We start from the raw sequence: 23,234 nt of genomic DNA, 5'->3' as shown, positions 1-23,234 counted from the left end.
TACACACTTAACCATCTCTGACGAATACGCACTTAACCATCTCTGTCGAATACACACTTAACCATCTCTGACGAATGCGCACTTAACCATCTCTGACGAATACACACTTAACCATATCTGACGAATGCACACTTAACCATCTCTGACGAATACACACTTAACCATCTCTGACGAATGCGCACTTAACCATCTCTGACGAATGCACACTTAGCATCTCTGTCGAAAAAACTTAGCCATCTCTGACGAATGCGCACTTAACCATCTCTGACGAATACACACTTAGCCATCTCTGACGAATACACATTTAGCCATCTTTGACGAATATGCTTAACCATCTCTGTCGAATTCACACTTAACCATCTCTTACGAATGCGCAGTTAACCATCTCTGACGAATGCACACTTAACCATCTCTGACGAATACACACTTAACCATCTCTGACGAATATTCTTAACCATCTCTGACGAATGTACACTTAACCATCTCTGACGAATACGCACTTAACCATCTCTGACGAATACACACTTAGCATCTCTGTCGAATACGCACTTAACCATCTCTGTCGAATACACACTTAACCATCTCCGATGAATGCGCACTTAACCATCTCTGACGAATACACACTTTGCCATCTCTGACAAATACACACTTAACCATATCTGACGAATGCGCACTTAGCCATCTCTGACGAATGCGCACTTAACCATCTCTGACGAATGCACACTTAACCATCTCTGACGGATGCGCACTTAACCATCTCTGACGAATGCACACTTAGCATCTCTGTCGAATACACACTTAACCATCTCTGACGAATACGCACTTAGCCATCTCTGACGAATACGCACTTAGCCATCTCTGACAAATACGCACTTGACCATCTCTGACGAATACACACTTAACCATCTCTGTCGAATGCGCACTTAACCATCTCTGACGAATGCACACTTAACCATCACTGACGAATACACACTTAACCATCTCTGTCGAATGCGTACTTAACCATCTCTGACGAATGCACACTTAACCATCTCTGACTAATATGCTTAACCATCTCTGTCGAATACATACTTAACCATCTCTGACGAATATTCTCAACCATCTCTGTCGGATACATACTTAACCATCTCTGACGAATATTCTCAACCATCTCTGTCGGATACATACTTAACCATCTCTGACGAATATGCTTAACCATCTCTAACGAATACATACTTAACCATCTCTGACGAATACACACTTAACCATTTCTGACGAATACACACTTAACCATCTCTGTCGAATTGACACTTAGCATCTCTGTCGAAAAAACTTAGCCATCTCTGACGAATGCGCACTTAACCATCTCTGACGAATACACACTTAGCCATCTCTGACGAATACACATTTAGCCATCTTTGACGAATATGCTTAACCATCTCTGTCGAATTCACACTTAACCATCTCTTACGAATGCGCAGTTAACCATCTCTGACGAATGCACACTTAACCATCTCTGACGAATACACACTTAACCATCTCTGACGAATATTCTTAACCATCTCTGACGAATGTACACTTAACCATCTCTGACGAATACGCACTTAACCATCTCTGACGAATACACACTTAGCATCTCTGTCGAATACGCACTTAACCATCTCTGTCGAATACACACTTAACCATCTCCGATGAATGCGCACTTAACCATCTCTGACGAATACACACTTTGCCATCTCTGACAAATACACACTTAACCATATCTGACGAATGCGCACTTAGCCATCTCTGACGAATGCGCACTTAACCATCTCTGACGAATGCACACTTAACCATCTCTGACGGATGCGCACTTAACCATCTCTGACGAATGCACACTTAGCATCTCTGTCGAATACACACTTAACCATCTCTGACGAATACGCACTTAGCCATCTCTGACGAATACGCACTTAGCCATCTCTGACAAATACGCACTTGACCATCTCTGACGAATACACACTTAACCATCTCTGTCGAATGCGCACTTAACCATCTCTGACGAATGCACACTTAACCATCACTGACGAATACACACTTAACCATCTCTGTCGAATGCGTACTTAACCATCTCTGACGAATGCACACTTAACCATCTCTGACTAATATGCTTAACCATCTCTGTCGAATACATACTTAACCATCTCTGACGAATATTCTCAACCATCTCTGTCGGATACATACTTAACCATCTCTGACGAATATTCTCAACCATCTCTGTCGGATACACACTTAACCATCTCTGTCGAATTGACACTTAACCATCTCTGACGAATGCGCACTTAACCATCTCTGACGAATGCACACTTAACCATCTCTGACGAATATGCTTAACGATCTCTGTCGAATTCACACTTAACCATCTCTGACGAATGCGCACATACCATCTCTGACGAATACGCACTTAGCCATCTCTGGTGAATGCGCACTTAGCCATCTCTGACGAATACACACTTAGACATCTCTGACGAATACACACTTAGCCATCTCTGACGAATACGCACTTAGCCATCTCTGACGAATGCGCACTTAGCCATCTCTGACGAATACGCACTTAACCATCTCTGTCGAATACACACTTAACCATCTCTGACGAATGCGCACTTAGCCATCTCTGACGAATACACACTTAGCCATCTCTGACGAATACGCACTTAACCATCTCTGACGAATGCGCATTTAGCCATCTCTGACGAATACACACTTAACCATCTCTGTCGAATGCGCACTTAACCATCTCTGACGAATGCACACTTAACCATCTCTGACGAATACACACTTAACCATCTCTGTCGAATGCGTACTTAACTATCTCTGACGAATGCACACTTAACCATCTCTGACGAATATGCTTAACCATCTCTGTCGAATACATACTTAACCATCTCTGACGAATATTCTTAACTATCTCTGTCGGATACATACTTAACCATCTCTGACGAATATGCTTAACCATCTCTAACGAATACATACTTAACCATCTCTGACGAATACACACTTAACCATCTCTGACGAATACACACTTAACCATCTCTGACGAATACACACTTAACCATCTCTGACGAATGCGCACTTAACCATCTCTGACGAATGCGCACTTAACCATCTCTGACGAATGCACACTTAGCATCTCTGTCGAAAAAACTTAGCCATCTCTGACGAATACACACTTAGCCATCTCTGACGAATGCGCACTTAACCATCTCTGACGAATGCGCACTAGCCATCTCTGACGAATACGCACTTAACTATCTCTGTCGAATACACACTTAACCATCTCTGTCGAATGCGCACTTAACTATCTCTGACGAATGCACACTTAACCATCTTCTGACGAATACACACTTAACCATCTCTGTCGAATGCGTACTTAACCATCTCTGACGAATGCACACTTAACCATCTCTGACGAATATGCTTAACCATCTCTGTCGAATACATACTTAACCATATCTGACGAATATGCTTAACCATCTCTGTCGGATACATACTTAACCATCTCTGACGAATATGCTTAACCATCTCTAACGAATACATACTTAACCATCTCTGACGAATACACACTTAACCATCTCTGACGAATACACACTTAACCATCTCTGACGAATACACACTTAACCATCTCTGACGAATGCGCACTTAACCATCTCTGACGAATGCGCACTTAACCATCTCTGACGAATGCACATTTAGCATCTCTGTCGAAAAAACTTAGCCATCTCTGACGAATACACACTTAGCCATCTCTGACGAATGCGCACTTAACCATCTCTGACGAATGCGCACTAGCCATCTCTGACGAATACGCACTTAACCATCTCTGTCGAATACACACTTAACCATCTCTGTCGAATGCGCACTTAACTATCTCTGACGAATGCACACTTAACCATCTCTGACGAATACACACTTAACCATCTCTGTCGAATGCGTACTTAACCATCTCTGACGAATGCACACTTAACCATCTCTGACGAATATGCTTAACCATCTCTGTCGAATACATACTTAACCATATCTGACGAATATGCTTAACCATCTCTGTCGGATACATACTTAACCATCTCTGACGAATATGCTTAACCATCTCTAACGAATACATACTTAACCATCTCTGACGAATACACACTTAACCATCTCTGACGAATACACACTTAACCATCTCTGACGAATACACACTTAACCATCTCTGACGAATACGCACTTAACCATCTCTGTCGAATACACACTTAACCATCTCTGTCGAATGCGCACTTAACCATCTCTGACGAATACACACTTAGCCATCTCTGACGAATACTCACTTAACCATCTCTGACGATGCGCACTTAACCATTTCTGACGAATGCGAACTTAGCCATCTCTGACGAATATGCTTAACCATCTCTGACGAATACACACTTAACCATCTCTGACGAATACACACTTAACCATCTCTGACGAATACGCACTTAACCATCTCTGACGAATACACACTTAGCATCTCTGTCGAATACGCACTTAACCATCCCTGCCAAATACACACTTAACCATCTCTGACGAATACACACTTTGCCATCTCTGACGAATACACACTTAGCCATCTCTAACGAATACGCACTGAACCATCTCTGACGAATGCGCACTTAACAATCTCTGACGAATGCGCACTTAGCAATCTCTGACGAATACGCACTTAGCCATCTCTGGCGAATGCGCACTTAGCCATCTCTGGCTAATGCGCACTTAACCATCTCCGACGAATACGCACTTAACCATCTCTGACGAATGCGCACTTAGCCATCTCTGACGAATACACACTTAACCATCTCTGTCGAATACACACTTAACCATCTCTGACGAATACACTTTTAACCATATCTGACGAATGCACACTTAACCATCTCTGACGAATACACACTTAACCATCTCTGACGAATGCGCACTTAACCATCTCTGACGAATGCACACTTAGCATCTCTGTCGAAAAAAACTTAGCCATCTCTGACGAATACGCACTTAGCCATCTCTGACGAATACGCACTTAGCCATCTCTGACGAATACGCACTTAACCATCTCTGACGAATGCGCACTTAACATCTCTGACGAATACACACTTAGCCATCTCTGACGAATACACACTTAGCCATCTCTGACGAATACGCACTTAACCATCTCTGACGAATGGGCACTTAACCATCTCTGACGAATGCGCACTTAGCCATCTCTGACGAATACACACTTAACCATCTCTGACGAATACACACTTAACCATCTCTGACGAATACGCACTTAACCATCTTTGTCGAATACACACTTAACCATCTCTGACGAATGCGCACTTTACCATCTCTGACGAATACACACTTAACCATTTCCGTCGAATACACACTTAGCCATCTCTGACGAATACGCACTTAACCATCTCTGACGAATGCGCACTTAACCATCTCTGACGAATGCGCACTTAACCATCTCTGATGAATACACACTTAACCATTTCCGACGAATACACACTTAGCCATCTCTGACGAATACACATTTAGCCATCTCTGACGAATACGCACTTAACCATCTCTGACGAATACACACTTAACCATCTCTGACGAATGCGCACTTAACCATCTCTGTTTCATCACTTGCTTGCATACAAAGGGGGTATTGTGGGGAACACCGTCTATATCATTCCTTGAGGCTTCAACTTAAAAAGCCGTAATCGAATCGGAGACAACCAGTCCGTCTCTAATTATTTTCGATTTCGATTTCGATTTCGATGTACGCGACGCCGCGTTTTCAAAAAATCGATTTCTTTTTGGCTTTTGGGATTTTCTGTTTCCGTCAGTAAAACTCTATGAGCCAATCAGAGTTTTGCTTTGTGCACTTCCATGGCTATCCTCTGGAAGAAAACCAGACAGTGTCGCGACACAGAAAGCCAGGCAACTGCACTAGGCGAGAGATGGCACGAATATGATTGGCTAAAAGAAAAATTTGACTGGCGGAACAGAAAATCCCAAAAGACAAAAACAAATCGATGTATTGAAAATGCGGCGTCGCGATTCATCGAAATCGGCTATAAGGCGAGCACTCTTGCGTTTTCCTTTTTTTCCTTCAAAACCATGATATACCCCTTTCCCCCTACTCTCCAATTAAAAAGAAGCAAAAGCTGTTGGTAAAAAAATATATATTCAAACGCAAAATAGCATTAAACAGATACCATATATTTGGTTATCTTGTTCAGAAGCCTAGAGAAGCCAACCGCCCCTTGTGTTTTGCCAAAACTGATATAGTTTGATCCTGACCCAACTCATCTATATATTCAATAAAAATATTTGAAAAAATCGTGTTAATGAAGTTTGTTTAACAGTATTTTTAAAAAGTAAAATGTCCAATGAGCTTCATTATGAAACTTTGGGGACAGAGACGGCTACGACATTTTTATCAGTTCCCTCCCTCCCGGTACCTTTCGATATTTTTATCAAAGCTGATCAACACGAAAAGGCACAACTCAGTGTGACCGGAAGCAACCATGACAGCCTCCCATGGCTTGGGCCTGGTACCCACTTCCTGTTTGAACTTTACCACTGCGAGATGTCACATCTTGCAAACTGACAAAACTGTACCAAGTTTAACAGAGCAACAAGCTCATATATGTCGCTGGCATCGACAAATGCAAGTCTCTAAAAAGCCACGACTCAAGAGATCGGCCCTTTGGCCAGTGTAAGAATTTCAACAACAAATAACGACTGTGGGATGCTGGCTTCTTCGCGAGCTCATTTGCCTTCATGGCTTGTCGTAGTGATGATCCTAATTTTTCTGCATGTAGTCTCTTCTTTCGCAGGTAAGAATCTCGTGTCCGTGCTATTACTGCTGAGTGCTAATTCGTTTAGCTAGCAAGACATATTTATTGTTATGATTGTTTAAGCGTGAGTACTTCAGGACGCCATGAATAACTTATTACAACTTGAACGCCTTTCACTTTCGTGCTAAAAGCTGTCAACAAAATTATAATTATTCAGTTACGTTCTATTCGTGCGTCAACTAGCATTCGGAATGATCTCTTGTTCTGCAATTTATACTTATACCTTTGTGTAAATCATACACCTTCACTTTACGGTATTTTGTACCCTATTATTTGCTTTACCACACTTTCAAGGGTTTCACATTCGGTCGAACTATTTTCCTATTCAACTCACATGTTGTTTACCTTTTGATTATTTTTCTATGCCTGCGAAGTGAAAAATGTTTTAGACTTACCAAGTTCTTTATTGCATACATTTCCTTTCGCTTAAATGGTATTATTTTGTCAAAATATTTATCCGACACAATGCAATCTCCCGCAGTGAACATAGGTTTAGCAGTTTAGAGTGTTGGAATCCACTCAGTAATCTCCTACCTGCTTTGCTGAAAGTAAAGAACGTGTCAATCATTTAACAAGAAATAGCTATTATAAGATTCTAACGTGATAATCAGTGTCAATTAGGGTCTGTGTCAATGTTGTACAATGTTGTAGCACTGTAATAAATACACCCCCTTTTTTTATGTAAGAACTTTTTTGTAAGAACGTACAGGCTGAGAGTTCACCAAATTTTAAGAGCATGCTAAGATCATGCCGAGGCTGAGATAGCAGAATTTTTTTTTGTTAGTCCTGATGCGTTTTTAAAATGCAGATTAATCGAATTGTGTTCATAGTAACAACCTTATTATTGCTATTTATCATTAGTTTAATTCTCTTCCTAATTATCATTGTTATATACACTAAACTTTAAGAACATCGTTAAGAACATATTTAGCCTTAAAATGTCCAAAAAATAAGAACGGCTCAGCCTCAACTGAAAATTAGACATTCCAAAAGTCTTTGTTGGTTCGAAGGTAAGGTGGGAGGGTTGCGATGATGTCATCAAAGTATTATTCTATTGTATAGATCTTATAGCAGATACATTGTGCTCCCCTCTCCCTTCTTGGCCATGCAAAAGGCTGGCAATATTCACTGTGGTAGACTTGCACAATACTCAAACTTTTGTGCCCATAAGCCCAAAAGCCATGATACAGTATGTGCAGGGAAGGAGCATTTTTGCCTACCATTTTCTCTTAGGTATTTCCTCCCAGCTCACAGTTTGCTATTATTCAAACATACATTACCATGAAGTGGGGTGGTTCCTCTATACCCTCCAAACTTCCACTGACTTTAGGCTTGTTCAACAGTTGATAAGAGATGGAGTTTGAAAAAATATCCTAAAATGCTATGTTGTTAAGATTGATCACCTTGATTGAAACATTGAAACATATTCCCTGGTGCTCTGACTGTGTTTCCTACCTGCCTACCACTTTTATTACAGAAGAAGTCTCCTTCCTTCCAGGTTTTTGGATGACTGGATTTCTATGGGGATGCCATAGTCATGGGTCATAGGTCTAGTTGATCAGGATAGCAGTGCTAAATAACGCAAGACTTGTTTCGTTACCACACAGTTAAACCAGCCTTTTTGTTTTGAAATGGTGGCGTTTTACCGGCGAACTGTCACATTTTGGCGAATGCTAAGGGGACTAGATCAAACATAAAGCTATAATTTTTTTTATGACTCCCTCATTATCAAACACATCTGTCATCTTTTGTACATTGTGGTTTGAATGCTGTACAGTTAGTCAAAACAGCGACTGAAGTCAGCCTTTCGTACCTTTACTAGAACGATTCAACACAAAGATTTCCTTTGTTTTAGCCAGAACACGCGCATGCGCATACGTTATTCAGCACTGTCAATTAGGGTATTTATGTTTGTGTATGGGTGCTGGTAAACAAAGCCATATTTTGGTGAAGATACAAATGGCAATGTAACTTAATCAGTGCTCTTTTCTAAGATGATCACAAGCCCGAGGGGAGTGTATGTTTATCAGTTGATTATAATTTTCTGAGTTTTTAATGAAGAGTACATAGGCATGGAATGTAGGTTTTATTGCTTGAGAGACATGTTTTATTGATTTTACTACATTTTCTGTTGCAGAAGACCCAACAGAGTATAAGCCAACAGAACCACAACCAACTGAGTATCATACAGAACCCCTCCCTGAAGAGGTTTCTTCTGTTGAAGATAAAGTGATCCCTTCCATTATAACCTTAGAGCCCTCTTCAGCTTCTATTGTGGACACAAGTCTAACCTTTGCATCTAGACCCAGTGTGAATAGATTAACAAGTGATGCGATTGGAAATTCCAATTCTTACTCATCTTTAACAGCTAGGAAAAGTGCATTTAAGTCTCCATGGACTGAAAGAACAAGTGAGATTGTAGTTAGTAGTATTTACTCAACATTTGTAGATAGCAGTAGACATCCCTCAACTACTCAGATGACTTCAACTTTAGCTGGGAGTATACAAATGCAGCTATCTTCATTTGTAAATGAAGTCCCATTTGGATCAGTGACATATGTGAATTTGCAGTCATCTACAGCTGGCATAGCTCCATCCCCTTCACATCCATTGCATTCTGAAACTGTTGCAGAAGAAATGACCAGCTTCAAGTCAAGCTTAAGTTCTGGCATTCATATCCAGTCATCAGGTGATGGACTCGCACCAGCTACAAAGATTCAAGATTCAATTTCTGTTTCAACTGAGGAAGTGCAGACTCACAGGACAAACCAACAAACATCCACTTCCTCTTCAAGTAAAATTATATCAACAATTCGAGTGATCGATGTTTCTCCTACAACTTCAACAAACCAACAAACATCCACTTCCTCTTCAAGTAAAATTATATCAACAATTCCAGTGATTGATGTTTCACCTACAACTTCAACAAACCAACAAACATCCACTTCCTCTTCAAGTAAAATTATATCAACAATTCCAGTGATCAATGTTTCTCCTACAACTTCAACAAACCAACAAATATCCACTTCCTCTTCAAGTAAAATTATATCAACAATTCCAGTGATTGATGTTTCTCCTACAACTTCAATACACTTAACTACACATTTCAATACTGACTATAGACATTCCACTGCGAAGATCTTCTCATCAAGTTTGCCATTATCCCATGCTTTCCCAACACCACCCTTGTCCACTATTGCAATAGGTACCAGATACAATGGCAATGTAACTTCAGCATCTAAATCCCATGTTTTGTCCACTTATTCTGGCCCTGACTCAGTTTCTGGAATAATCAGGAGAACTGCATCTAGTCAAGATTTCTCCGGCAAGGCGTATAGCACTGTGCCAGTACAGAGCACAACTCTGGCATTGACAAGCCATACTAATGGCGGATTGCTGTTATCATCCTCTAACTTAAACGGTGTTCTTTTATTGCCAACGTCAGCCTCGTTCATACTCCAATCGTCAGTAATCTACAAGGATTCAGTGGCTTTGTTGGCACCATCCATGCGCTCAAATTGTAAGAGAGTTTCCTCAACAACATCAGGTTCCTTTATGGTTCTTGCATCAAGGACTTCCACTAATGGTACAAAATCATTTTTTCCCACACCTTCCATGGTTCATCCAACAAGCTCTTATGTTAACAATTCCATCACCTACTTAGCTGCATCATCAGTATGCTCAAACTGTAGTAATTTCACATCATTGATGCCATCTACCTGGAATAATTCAATGCAAACTATCTCAGTCCATTTACCAATCACTTCAACCACATCATTGCATCCTGTCACATCTTTGGCAAGTACTTGGATGTATTCCATGTCTGCAGAAATTAGAAAGAGTGTAACAAGTACAATTGTAGTTCTACCAACAACCACTGCAGCTATTGAGAAAGGTAAGACTTTTTTTTACAAAGAGTATCCTCTGCAGCTATGTAAGTTGATGGTCACCAGGAAATCTGTCACATTTCATTTGAAAATTAATTATTTTCCACAGCCTTATTAGTCTTATTCTGTCATTTACAATGATTACTTAGAGCATCCTGTGATTGAAACCTGCCATTCTATTGTAGCTCCCACAGCGCCACCACAAAATGTCACTGCTATGGCTCTGAGCTCAACAAGCATCTACGTGACATGGCAGCCACCTCCCCCTGGAACACTACAAGGCTTTCTCCACCATTATGAAGTGTTTGTCACAAAATTGTCAGGACCACCTTACAAAAGCACTCATATCGCTTCAGTAGTCATCACAACAAGAGTTACAGAAGGTATTAGACCTTCCTCAGGGCTCAAGACTAGCATGATGACATCTTATGACATCCCAGTGTCTTCAGTTATTTTGAAGCCGACTGAGCCTGCACCTACACATGAGCCTGGGCTGCCACCAGTAAATCTGGTCTGGTCTGAGTCTTCTTACGATGCTGGTTTGAATCTGAATCTTACTGTCAGCAATTTGGAAATCTGGACTTGGTATGAGGTTACTGTTCAGGTTGTGACATCTAGGCCAGGTCCACGCAGTCCATCAGTGTTTGTGAGAACTGATGAAGATGGTATGTACATATCTCTTATTGAGTATAGGAACTTATGGAACAGAAAAAATTATAATAAAGATTTTTTGATGGAAAAATTTCTAAGGTTCCTGTAAGGCCCAGGCAAAGGTCAATAAGATATTCATTATACAACAGCGTTTTGATTGAGTCCAGCGTTGTTTCTGATGCAGGGCCCACTGGTCATCAATGTGAGCCCAAATAGCATAAGAGCTGTAAAGTAGCTTATCACCTATTTTATGTTAATAGTCCTTTTTATTATTCATGGCCAAGCCCGCTTGAGAAAATCACAATTGTGATATGTGGTTCTTTAATTCTACTCTTTCAGAAACGACTGTTTCAATTTTAGACTTGGAAAGTATCTCATTTAAAATACAACACAATTTAAACATATCCTCCACAGTACCGTCAGCACCTCAGAACCTTTCATCTCATTCCTTGGACGTGTCCACGGTGGCACTGCAATGGAACCCTCCACTCATGCCAAATGGAGTTCTACTCAGATACACCGTGAGTATATCTGAAGGTATTCTTTACAATAAAGTTCAATTACAATTGACCTATGTTTGATGTGGACCACCTGCCTGTTGTTAGGTTTCATATAGTGTACAAGGGTCATCAAATGTTATGAATGTCTCCATTGGACTTGACACTCATTACATTCTGCGTGATCTTGCACCATACACCGTGTATACCATCCGTGTGGCCGGGGTTACAAGTAAAGGGCGTGGTCACGAGGCCTCGCTGGACTACCTTACACCGGAAGCACGTGAGTATTCTAACAACTCATGAGAAATAAATACTGAACTCTGAGCTCTTTTGATCTTGTCTACAAAAAGCAACAAAAGCCAAACAAAAAAAAAGCAACAGCAACAAGAAATAAAAAACAGCTGAAGGTAACTGTTTTTGAAATGGATGTCTTTTGTTTCTCAGAGCCATCATCTCCACGAAACTTCACAGCCCTTGCCATCAACTCAAGTACAATCAGGTTAACGTGGTCTGCTCCTGAATATCCGAATGGCCGCATTAAGTACCTCTTATATGCAAGGAAATACATAAGCGAGCCACTCGATGAGAGATTTGTATATGAAGGAGTAGAGATGGAATATGATGTGTCGGGCTTACAAGCTTATGCTCGATATCTGTTTCGTGTTTTATCCTGTAACGTTAAGGACAAGAGCCTCTTGAGTGAGCCAGCTAATGCGACTGGAACTACGTTAGCAACAGGTAGGAGAATAGGTGACATATATTGCAGTAGTACCGCCTTTAAGCAACCACTTTCAAAAGTCCTGAAAAGTTGGTTACTGAGACACTGTATTTTTACCTCGTTAAAACGGCCACCCACATTTAGAGTCTGTAGCCCTCATTTCCAGTCCAAAATATATTATTCATATTTAAGTGTCCAAGCTTTGGTAACAAAAATGATAATGAACCTTTACTGTTCAAGGTTACTGTTGACAGAAGAACTCTTTAATATGCGCGTTCAAGCTACCGATTGTGCGAAAACATCATATATTCAGTTGCATTGTTTTTAGTTCTATAAACGTCTATCAAACAGTCTTTGCTAAGCAGACTAGGAGTGTGCCCACTTAATAGAGTTATCACTGTATAGCTGTATTGTATTAGTGAATTTCTGTATTAGTCAGTTCCTAGTTCTCATGTGAAAGGCTAATAGCATCACGTGGAAAAGTAGGGAGGACTTTTGTTCAGCAAACAGGGGTCACTTCTGGTGAAAGTTATCCATTCCTTCGACATTGAGCCCCATTTAACCACACTTTGTTCTTATTTTTATTTACAACGAAAGACTAATTATATCATGAAATTTCGAAATAACTATCTTAAAACAAGGCTTTATACTTTATTTGCCAATTTCATATGAATAAGTCGCATTTGCTTTCTTAAGTTAGCCGATGGCAGTGGGTACTTTCTCACACTTGGTATTTTGCGAGGATCAAACAATGGCGTTCGACCGACGTTTAGACCAATAATAACATGCATGTTACCCAATGTATTTTATAGTGCCATCGGGCCCTCCTCGATATTTACGAGTGATAGCAAAGTCTTCTATTACCATGCTGGTCACGTGGCTGCCTCCAGAGGAGAAGGACTGGAACGGGCCAATAGTGCACTACCAGTTGGAGTACCACGCTGATAATGGCCCTACCATGACCCTCTACACGCCCGATGGTAACACCAGCCTGCTAGTATCTTCCTTGTCGCCACACACTGTATACTACTTCACGGTACAAATGGTGAACATTAAAGGGCTTGGGCCGCCCAGCGAGGCCGTGTATAACAGGACTTTGGAGGATGGTACGTAGAATCCTTTTGCTTGGGATCGATAGTTCAGTTTCGTTTTCATTGTGACTGCTGGACAGATTCACTAAGGGCTCATTCTGTAGACACAGTGGCATTCTGGGATTTAGGCAAACCGTTCTCAAGGACCACTGAAATCATGAATAATTTAGTAGCTTTTGGTTTGCGCTGTGCTTGAAATTAACTTAGGGGCCGTCCATACTAACACGGATTTTTTTTAAATCCGTTTACTTTTTGATACGTTTAGGCCTTCCGTCCACACTAACACGCGCGCTGGATCCAGCGAATCCGGATACTTTTGAAAACGCTGTCGAAAGTGAATCAAAATGAATCCGTATACTTTGGTCCGTAGTGTAGACGGTCGAATCCGTATCAAAATGTAAACGATGGCGTCATATCGCAAGTTCTCGCTGCTTTGAGCATGCGCATATCATAAAAATGACGTCACCCTGTACCTTTCAGCGTTTTCAAACATTTGAATCCGTGTTAGTGTGGACAGCTGGATCCAGGCGAACACGATGCGAAAACGATAGTGTGGACGCGAATCAAGTGATGCGTTAACGGCGAAACGAATCCGGATTCTTTTGAATTCGTATTAGTGTAGACGACCCCTTAATCAGGGGCTGTACTTATGCGTCCGCAACTGAGGACAGTAGGAACTGGACTATCAGTTTGCTTGTTATAAAAAAAACATGTATGGTCTCTGGATTCAGGCGCTCTTGTTCTCACACTCTACACCTGCCCCCTAATATGCTTTATTGTATTCATTCAATGTATTCCATTTGACTCTAGCGCCCAGCCTACCCACTAAAGTCCAGGCCGTCACGATTGGTCCCACTAGTGTGCGAGTCACGTGGTCCAAGCCTCTGCACCCAAATGGAGCACTCGTCAAGTACAAGGTCTACGTCAGGCCTGCCAGGGGAAACTCGTCTGATGCACTTGTATATAACGGAGAAGACACGTCTTTTCTAGTGGGAGAACTGAAGCAGAATAGCGAGTACTGGTTCACTGTCGTGGCGTATAACGGCAAACTGATGCTGGAGAGTGGACCTGTTATCGTCAAACAAAGCACGCATCCTGCCGGTAAGAAACCCTTTAAGTGTATGATATGCTACGGTCGTTCAAACAGAAGACCCCACATGTTGTCGGTTAAGAACCCTTTGCATGTATGATATTCAACGGTCGTTCAACCAGAAGACCCACATGCTGTCGGCTAAGAACCCTTTGAGTGTACGATATTTTAACGGTGTTCAACCATCCACACATCCTGGCGGTGAGAAATCCTTTGATTGTATGATTATTATTTAAAGGATTTTTAAACAGAAACACACTGTGCAGGCGAGGAACCTTTTGAGTGAATGGTGGATTCGATCTGTTTAAAAAAGTGTTCAAACAAAGCTGATATCCTTCCTGTAAATAATTTTTTAAATGAGGTATTCATTTGGTGTGTCTAAGGGTGTGTCTAAGGGTGTTATACCATAGGGTGTCATGGTATGTCTAAGGGTGTTATACCATAGTGTGTCATGGTATGTCTAAGGGTGTTATACCATAGGGTGTTATGGTGTGTCTAAGGGTGTTATACCATAGGGTGTTATGGTACGTCTAAGGGTGTTATACCATAGGGTGTTATGGTATGTCTGAGGGTGTTATACCATAGGGTGTTATGGTACGTTTAAGGGTGTTATACCATAGGGTGTTATGGTATGTCTGAGGGTGTTATACCATAGGGTGTTATGGTGTGTCTAAGGGTGTTATACCATAGGGTGTCATGGTACGTCTAAGGGTGTTATACCATAGGGTGTTATGGTATGTCTAAGGGTGTTATACCATAGGGTGTCATAGTATGTCTAAGGGTATTATACCATAGGGTGTTATGATATGTCTAAGGGTGTTATACCATAGGGTGTTATGGTATGTCTAAGGGTGTTATACCATAGGGTGTTATGGTGTGTCTAAGGGTGTTATACCATAGGGTGTTATGGTGTGTCTAAGGGTGTTATACCATAGGGTGTTATGGTACGTCTAAGGGTGTTATACCATAGGGTGTTATGGTATGTCTAAGGGTGTTATACCATAGGGTGTTATGGTATGTCTAAGGGTGTTATACCATAGGGTGTCATGGTGTGTCTAAGGGTGTTATACCATAGGGTGTTATGATATGTCTAAGGGTGTTATACCATAGGGTGTTATGATATGTCTAAGGGTGTTATACCATAGGGTGTCATGATATGTCTAAGGGTGTTATACCATCGGGTGTTAAGGTATGTCTGAGGGTGTTATACCATAGGGTGTCATGGTATGTCTAAGGGTGTTATACCATAGGGTGTTATGGTGTGTCTAAGGGTGTTATACCATAGGGTGTTATGGTACGTCTAAGGGTGTTATACCATCGGGTGTCATGGTATGTCTAAGGGTGTTATACCATAGGTTGTTATGGTACGTCTAAGGGTGTTATACCATCGGGTGTTATGGTATGTCTAAGGGTGTTATACCATAGGGTGTTATGGTATGTCTAAGGGTGTTATACCATAGGGTGTTATGGTATGTCTAAGGGTGTTATACCATCGGGTGTTATGGTATGTCTAAGGGTGTTATACCATAGGGTGTCATGGTATGTCTAAGGGTGTTATACCATAAGGTGTTATGGTGTGTCTAAGGGTGTTATACCATAGGGTGTTATGGTACGTCTAAGGGTGTTATACCATCGGGTGTCATGGTATGTCTAAGGGTGTTATACCATAGGTTGTTATGGTACGTCTAAGGGTGTTATACCATCGGGTGTCATGGTATGTCTAAGGGTGTTATACCATAGGTTGTTATGGTACGTCTAAGGGTGTTATACCATCGGGTGTTATGGTATGTCTAAGGGTGTTATACCATAGGGTGTTATGGTATGTCTAAGGGTGTTATACCATAGGGTGTTATGGTATGTCTAAGGGTGTTATACCATCGGGTGTTATGGTATGTCTAAGGGTGTTATACCATCGTTTGCACTTAGGTTTCTATCTTTTGACCTCGTCAAGTAAATCCTTTCTACCCATATTCCATTCCTTTTTCATTGTTTTCTTGTGATTATCTTTAAAGCACCGTCTGGCATTCCTCGTAATTTCACCGCCATCAGCTTGTCACCAACATCCATCCAACTCATCTGGTTGCCTCCTCTCGACGGTGAGCTGACTGGCTACAAAGTGACTTACAGCACCCCTGGCGGCGAAAAGAAGATGTTAAACTTGGCTGTTGACATTGTGCAGCTGTTGATTAGCGAATTGGAGCCATACACTGGGTATAACATCACTCTTCGTGCTGTCAACAAGGTGGGCATTGGACCAGCTGCCATAATCTTCTGCAAGACCTTAGAAGATGGTAGGTGACAGGCCTTTTTCTGTGAGCATTTTGGAAAAGCTAAAAATAACGAGAAAATGATAAGAGTTGAATGATAAGAGAAATTTTTAGTCCAATTTCAGTTTTATGATTCTACTGTGGTCAATATTTTCTTTTACTAGTAAAAAAGCTGAGGAAGCCGACAACAGTTACTGTACAAACTACATCCAAATTGGTTGTCATTATATATCAGTTATGGCTAAATGATATAGTGTATATAATGAGCCAGTGTATATAATCTCTCTGTATATATATCTTGGTTTGTAGGAAAAAAACACGCGAACCAAGATATATAACGCTTTACACCTGTGTATTGAGCACTATTCTATGAACGCCTGCACTCACGCATTATCTCACTGTATGTATATATCTCACAGTTCCTGGTCCAGCCATCATAGAGCAAGTGAGAAATATCAGCTCGACTATCCTGGAAGTACGCTGGCAGCATCCAAAGAAGACGAATGGAATCTTGAAAAGTTTTAAAGTCTGTTGGTCGCTAGAAGGTGGTGCTACAAGCCCGTGCAGGGATACTGGTGGAGTAAGCCACGCCCTTAACATCAGCCATCTTGGTATGCTATAGAGGCAATGCGATATATATGATCCATGCAATATTCATCCATTGTCCGGGCAATGTCTTCGAAAAATGCATGCAATATCCACGAAACGTCTGCGCGATTCCTATATCTTGTCTATGCAGTATACAAGCAATGTCCTTCCGATGTCTATTCGGTATCCACACGATACCAATCCCATTTCTATGCAGTATCTATAAGACATATTTATCCAATGTCTATGCAACGTCCATGCAATCACGCAATACCAATCTAATATCAATGCAATATCCAAGCAATCCACGTAATATGCATGCAGCATTCGTGCAGATGCTTTACGCCTCCCCTCGTGCTGTCTCTAGTAGCTAGTAGTCCACTTAAAAAATCCTCTGTACCCAAACGACACAGCTAACTGCAACACAGTGCCAACATCACAATATCAGTGCTTACAAATACGTGATACGTCGCCCTCTTTTTACAGTGCCATACTCTGAGTATAACATCTCCCTGTCTGCGAGTACCACTGTAGGATACGGCCCCGCTGTCTCAGGGGTATACAGGACAGATCAGGGAGGTAAGTGGGCATTGGTTTAGTGCCATCCTACACACGGGTGAGCAAGTGAACCAGAGGGTTGTGGTAATGGCGAAGATGGTTTATGAAACTTGACGCCCTTTAACATCGTCACAGTAAGGTAACTTGTTTTCGTGTTTATTCAGCTCCTTCAGCACCACTTAGTGTCAAAGCCTGGAATACGAGTAGTACGTCGATTATGGTGCGTTGGAGTTCACCGAATTTGTTGAATGGATGGTTGACGGGGTATCGGGTAAGTGTAACACGGGTGAGCTTAGACATGGCATTTAGCACGAAAAACAAAAATAAAGACACAGCATGCCTTTTTCTCTCACAGGGGGAGTGGTGGCGGGTTGCAAACGGGGATGGTGTTGGTCCTGGGGGGGGGGGGGGGGGGGGTTGAACCCCACAGCTCGTTTACTAGAGGGGATTTGTGTTCGCTAAGAAATCGGAGAGTCAGATTTTCTCTCTAATATTTAACTCTCCAAAGAAAATAGCAAAAGAGGCGGCAAATTAGGTTTTTCATGCTTTCAATTAAGAAACGAAAAAAAGGGAATGTTGCTGGAGCTATGTCTTTATAGTTCACTTTCAGTCAATCCTATACACTAAATCTGAATAAATTGTTGTAGTGATGCAAAGTTTTTTTTATAAATTTAGTGGTTGTAACTTACATATTACTTCTTCCTTCTAACTTTCTTTTTAACCGTTCTGTTATTGCAGGTCTTTTACTCCATCAATGTTAGCTCATCATCGTCGATGTTAGACGCAGGGTTGTCTACTGATGCGACTCTACAAGGTCTTTTTCCCTTCACCGTCTACGCGGTCTGCATTAGGGCGTGCACCAGAAAAGGATGTGGGCAATGCGGCAACGCCACCGTCTCGACAGCTGAAGGGGGTAGGTTTTCCTTGATAATATTAGCAAAACGTGACGCGCTGCGTGAGCAGATATCGATAAACTATCGAGTCGAGTTTTTGTGTACGCGAGGTACGCGATCTGTCCGCCCGTCCAAAAACGTCCAAAAATGTCACAAAAAACAATATCATGATAGAAACATCGTCAGACAATCCAACTTAGAAAATGTCATGTAGGTGTCAAGGGGGCGCAGCGAAACGGTCATGTGATGTGTTACATCGCATTTGACGCCATACATCCTGAAAAGGTAATCCACCAAATTAGACATTTTCGATGTTAGAAATGCCACATGACTTATTATGTAGACTAAATGTTTAAGTAGATTGCTTGTGGAGTGCTAGAAATTCAAAATGCAGCAGTTTCATCACAAAAAGTGAAGTAATAATTCCAATGACATTGAAAATGTTCTAGGTAGAAAGCTTTATGTAGTCTCAGAGTGTCTAAATCTATATGTTATTAAAGACTATCTAACTCAGACTTGTCTTACACACCATTGATCTTTTTAGTGCCTGGTCAAGTATCCTCCCTCATCGTCGGTTCTGTAGAAAAGACCTCTGTTCATCTGCAGTGGAAGCCACCTTTCAAGCCTAACGGGGTTATTGGATACCACGTAGATGTCTGGCCTACCGTCAATGGGCATGCGCAGCAGCTGCGGCTTTCTGTCCCACATGGATCTCTAATGTTGAAAGTGTCATCACTCAATCCATATGTTAATTACACCTTCTCTGTCGTACCGTTCAACCTTGCCAGCAAACTTGAGGGGGTTGGGAGGCTGGTGACGGCACGTACTCTTGCCGCAGGTACGTCTGTTTTTTGTTATTATGAAGCTCAAGTTTACAACGACGGCAAATAAAATTCTTTCTGTTATTTGTCTAACAATGACATAAGAGCTCCACCATCTTGCTTAACTGAATCGCTTTTAATGGTAACGTTGTTGCCCGTACACTGTTCTTTTGCAGTTGTGAATGGATGTGAGAACATCAGGCACCAGTATTCTGGATTCAGAACGACAAGAGAAAACAGTACACGCCTGAGGGGACGCTATGAATTCATTTGAGTATTTTTTACTATTCTCTTTCAGCTCCAAGTGGCCCACCAACCAACATAAAGCTCTTGTCAGCTACCCCTTCTACCCTCACAATCCAGTGGATCCCCCCTGACATGCCAAACGGGCCAATCCTGAGGTACCACGTGACATTTTATGATGTTCAGACACCAGTGCAAGGGGGGACGTATCTTGCGCCGGGGACCCTTTACACGCTGACAGGCCTGGGACCCTGGAATGAGTATGCTATCCAGATTGCGTGCGAGTCCGCTGGAGGATTGGGACCTACTTCCGCTGCTGTGAAATTCCGCACACAGCCTTCAGGTACAACAGGGACTTTCAATTGCCGTTGTTATCCAAGAAATTCTTTCTTATAGGACGTCTTGCTCTCTATTTTACGATCCTGAAAATCGTCCGATCCAGAAAAAGCATCAATTACATCAGCATCCATTAACCCTCAACCTACCTGTACCGGCCATGAGAACTACCCGCAACCCCCCCCCCCCCCCCCCCAAAAAAAAAAAAAAAAAAAAAAAAAAAAACACACATCAATATACTTAGGCATCAGTTTGAGGAATAAACGGTCTTGAAGATATGCACACAACCAAATAATAGCTCAGGTTCTTAGACAAATGTTGAATCGAACAAGGAAAAACAGCAGAATTGTCCCCCTCATGAAAACCATGAAAATACCGCACAAGGGAAAGAGGTCAGCGAACACGACTCGATGATTATATTAGATTTTTAATTAATATTATCAGATAATTTTATTTTCATCCAGGCAAGGCCAAAAAATAATAGATCCCCATACATCCAACTTAAGACACCCATAAGCACAGCACTCAATTATGCCCAAATAGACTTAATGATGTCCTATGGCACTGCCATGTTATGCTAACTCTGGCACGACGATGTGAAATTTGAGCTGAGACCCGCAAAGCACTGTCGGAAAACTTGGATACCTCGTTTTCACTTTGACGAGCTGTAAAATACTCAAAATAGGCAAGGCCAAAAAATAATAGATCCCCATACATCCAACTAAAAACACCCATAAGCACAGCACTCAATTATGCCCAAATAGACTTAATGATGTCCTAGGGCACTGTCATGTTATGCTTACTCTGGCACGACGATGTGAAATTTGAGCTGAGACCCGCAAAGCACTGTCGGAAAACTTGGATACCTCGTTTTCACTTTGACGAGCTGTAAAATACTCAAAATAGGGGAGAGGTATCTGTTTTCTGTCTGTTTTTTTTTTTAATTCAGCAAGGGGTCAGTTAATTGAATATGAAAAGACTGAAGTCGTGGATAGTTAACTAATAGCAAGCTAGGATTGTTATGTAGCAAGCTTTACTTCTCACCTTACACATGTCTTTCTCACAGCACCACCCACTATTGGGACAATGAAGCCTCCTACTGATGATGATGTCAGTGCTCATGAGATAGTCTTGGAGCTTGTGAGAGCTTCTGATGCGAGCGGAAGGATAAGGTAGGTAATGACTTTCATATAACAGGAAACGTCCTTTGGTAAACATACAAGGTAAGCCAAGACTTCCATAGTTCTTCCAAGGTGAACCAGGACTTAAAAATAAGGTAGGCCATTTTTCCAAGGTAAACCGTGACTTCCAAATAAGGTAGGCCATTTTTTCAAGGTAAACCATGACTTCCATATAAGGTAGACCATTTTTCCAGGATAAACCATGACTTCCATATAAGGTAGGCCATTTTTCCAAGGTAAACCATGACTTCCATATAAGGTAGGCCATTTTCCAGGATAAACCACGACTTACATATAAGGTAGGTAATTTTTCCAGGATAAACCATGATTTCCCTATAAGATTGCCATTTGTCTAGGATGAACCATGACTTACCCATAAGGTAATCCATTTTTCCAGGATAAACCGTGACTTCCATATAAATTAAACAATGACCTACATGTAGGCCGCGGCTTCAATACAAGTTTTTAGTAGTTTTTTCCAAATCAGAGAAAAAGCGTTTCTCTCCCTCGCTATTACAATAGAACAATTCAATGTGGTCAATATTTATTTTGTCTGTTTAGCTATTACCAAGTCATAGTCTTGGAGCTGCTTACAGACCAGAACGGCCAAGCAATCCGCCCTCCCCTACCCCCGGACCATTACAAGCCAAGTGACTTAGTGGATTATAATCAGGCCCGACAGGAGAGGCCTAAATGCGTGCCTTATGTGACCGCCGAGTTCAAAGCCGAAGAATTTGACCTGCATCGGAAGTTTACTGTCGGCCAAGAAAATAGCACGTCTGCACGTATACGACGGGCAAATGGTGGGAAGAATTATTACAACGGACCACTAGAACCAGAGACGTTTTATTCTGTGTTTCAACGAGCGTATGTCAAACAGGTGAGGGCCGTAGAGTGTCCGTGATATGAAGGTATTCGCGAAGGTTTCTAGGTGAGGTTCTTGGAAAGTGCCCGTGATATGGAGGTGTTCGCGGAGGTTTCTAGGTGAGGATCTTGAAAAGTGCCCGTGATATGGTTTTCGTGGAAGTTTCTAGGTTAGGACCATTGAAAAGGTCCGTAATATGGAGGTGTTCGGTGATCTTACTATGTGAGGGCACTGAAGAGTGTCCGTGATATAGAGGTGTTTGCAGGGTGTTTGTAGGCTAAGAACGTAAAGATTGTTAGTAATATAGAGGTGTTCGCGAAAGTCTCACTAGAGTTTGACTGAATTACTAAAATAGGACCCTTGGTCCTGTTTATTGTGTAAGGGCTCTCCCACTTATATTTATTTAAGTCAAGTCAAATGTTCCAGTGGTCAATATTAAGCCGAGATTATTATGCTTATTTATGTTCGCAGGACCTCTACACATCTGGAGCATGGATCGAGCCGGTCTCAACCTCAGGTATGATATGCATTCCATTCTGCAGATTTGGTAAGAGTTATTCTACCTTTTTTACGAATCCGAAAGTTTCTAACCGTCGATTTATTTTTTTAGAATTCATAAATTATCTTGTACAATCGCATAAACTTTTTATGGAAGCAGATCATTAACAATGGCAGGAGGGGATTTTCC

At 41.5% G+C, this 23,234-nt stretch overlaps 1 protein-coding gene across 1 annotated transcript in view; it reads left to right on the top strand.

Moving 5' to 3' along the window:
- Nucleotides 1–6,560: 6,560 nt before the first annotated feature.
- LOC5515739 (receptor-type tyrosine-protein phosphatase F) overlaps nucleotides 6,561–23,234 on the top strand; it is a 30,262-nt gene continuing 13,588 nt past the window's right edge. Inside the window, exons 1-18 of the mRNA XM_001635867.3 lie at nucleotides 6,561–6,836; nucleotides 8,995–10,752; nucleotides 10,930–11,409; nucleotides 11,810–11,916; nucleotides 12,001–12,175; nucleotides 12,340–12,633; nucleotides 13,426–13,719; nucleotides 14,515–14,805; nucleotides 16,807–17,085; nucleotides 17,481–17,672; nucleotides 18,136–18,228; nucleotides 18,372–18,478; nucleotides 18,946–19,120; nucleotides 19,645–19,938; nucleotides 20,220–20,507; nucleotides 21,567–21,672; nucleotides 22,243–22,561; nucleotides 23,018–23,063. Of these exons, the coding sequence (XP_001635917.3) occupies nucleotides 6,749–6,836; nucleotides 8,995–10,752; nucleotides 10,930–11,409; nucleotides 11,810–11,916; nucleotides 12,001–12,175; nucleotides 12,340–12,633; nucleotides 13,426–13,719; nucleotides 14,515–14,805; nucleotides 16,807–17,085; nucleotides 17,481–17,672; nucleotides 18,136–18,228; nucleotides 18,372–18,478; nucleotides 18,946–19,120; nucleotides 19,645–19,938; nucleotides 20,220–20,507; nucleotides 21,567–21,672; nucleotides 22,243–22,561; nucleotides 23,018–23,063 (5,386 nt within the window). The 5' untranslated portion in view covers nucleotides 6,561–6,748. The remainder of the gene's footprint in view (nucleotides 6,837–8,994; nucleotides 10,753–10,929; nucleotides 11,410–11,809; nucleotides 11,917–12,000; nucleotides 12,176–12,339; nucleotides 12,634–13,425; nucleotides 13,720–14,514; nucleotides 14,806–16,806; nucleotides 17,086–17,480; nucleotides 17,673–18,135; nucleotides 18,229–18,371; nucleotides 18,479–18,945; nucleotides 19,121–19,644; nucleotides 19,939–20,219; nucleotides 20,508–21,566; nucleotides 21,673–22,242; nucleotides 22,562–23,017; nucleotides 23,064–23,234) is intronic.

This window comes from Nematostella vectensis, chromosome 2 (genome assembly GCF_932526225.1).
Source record: "Nematostella vectensis chromosome 2, jaNemVect1.1, whole genome shotgun sequence".
NCBI classification, from domain to species: Eukaryota; Metazoa; Cnidaria; class Anthozoa; order Actiniaria; family Edwardsiidae; genus Nematostella; species Nematostella vectensis.
Note: the sequence above shows the minus strand (reverse complement) of the source record. Positions and strands in the feature narration are given on the sequence as shown.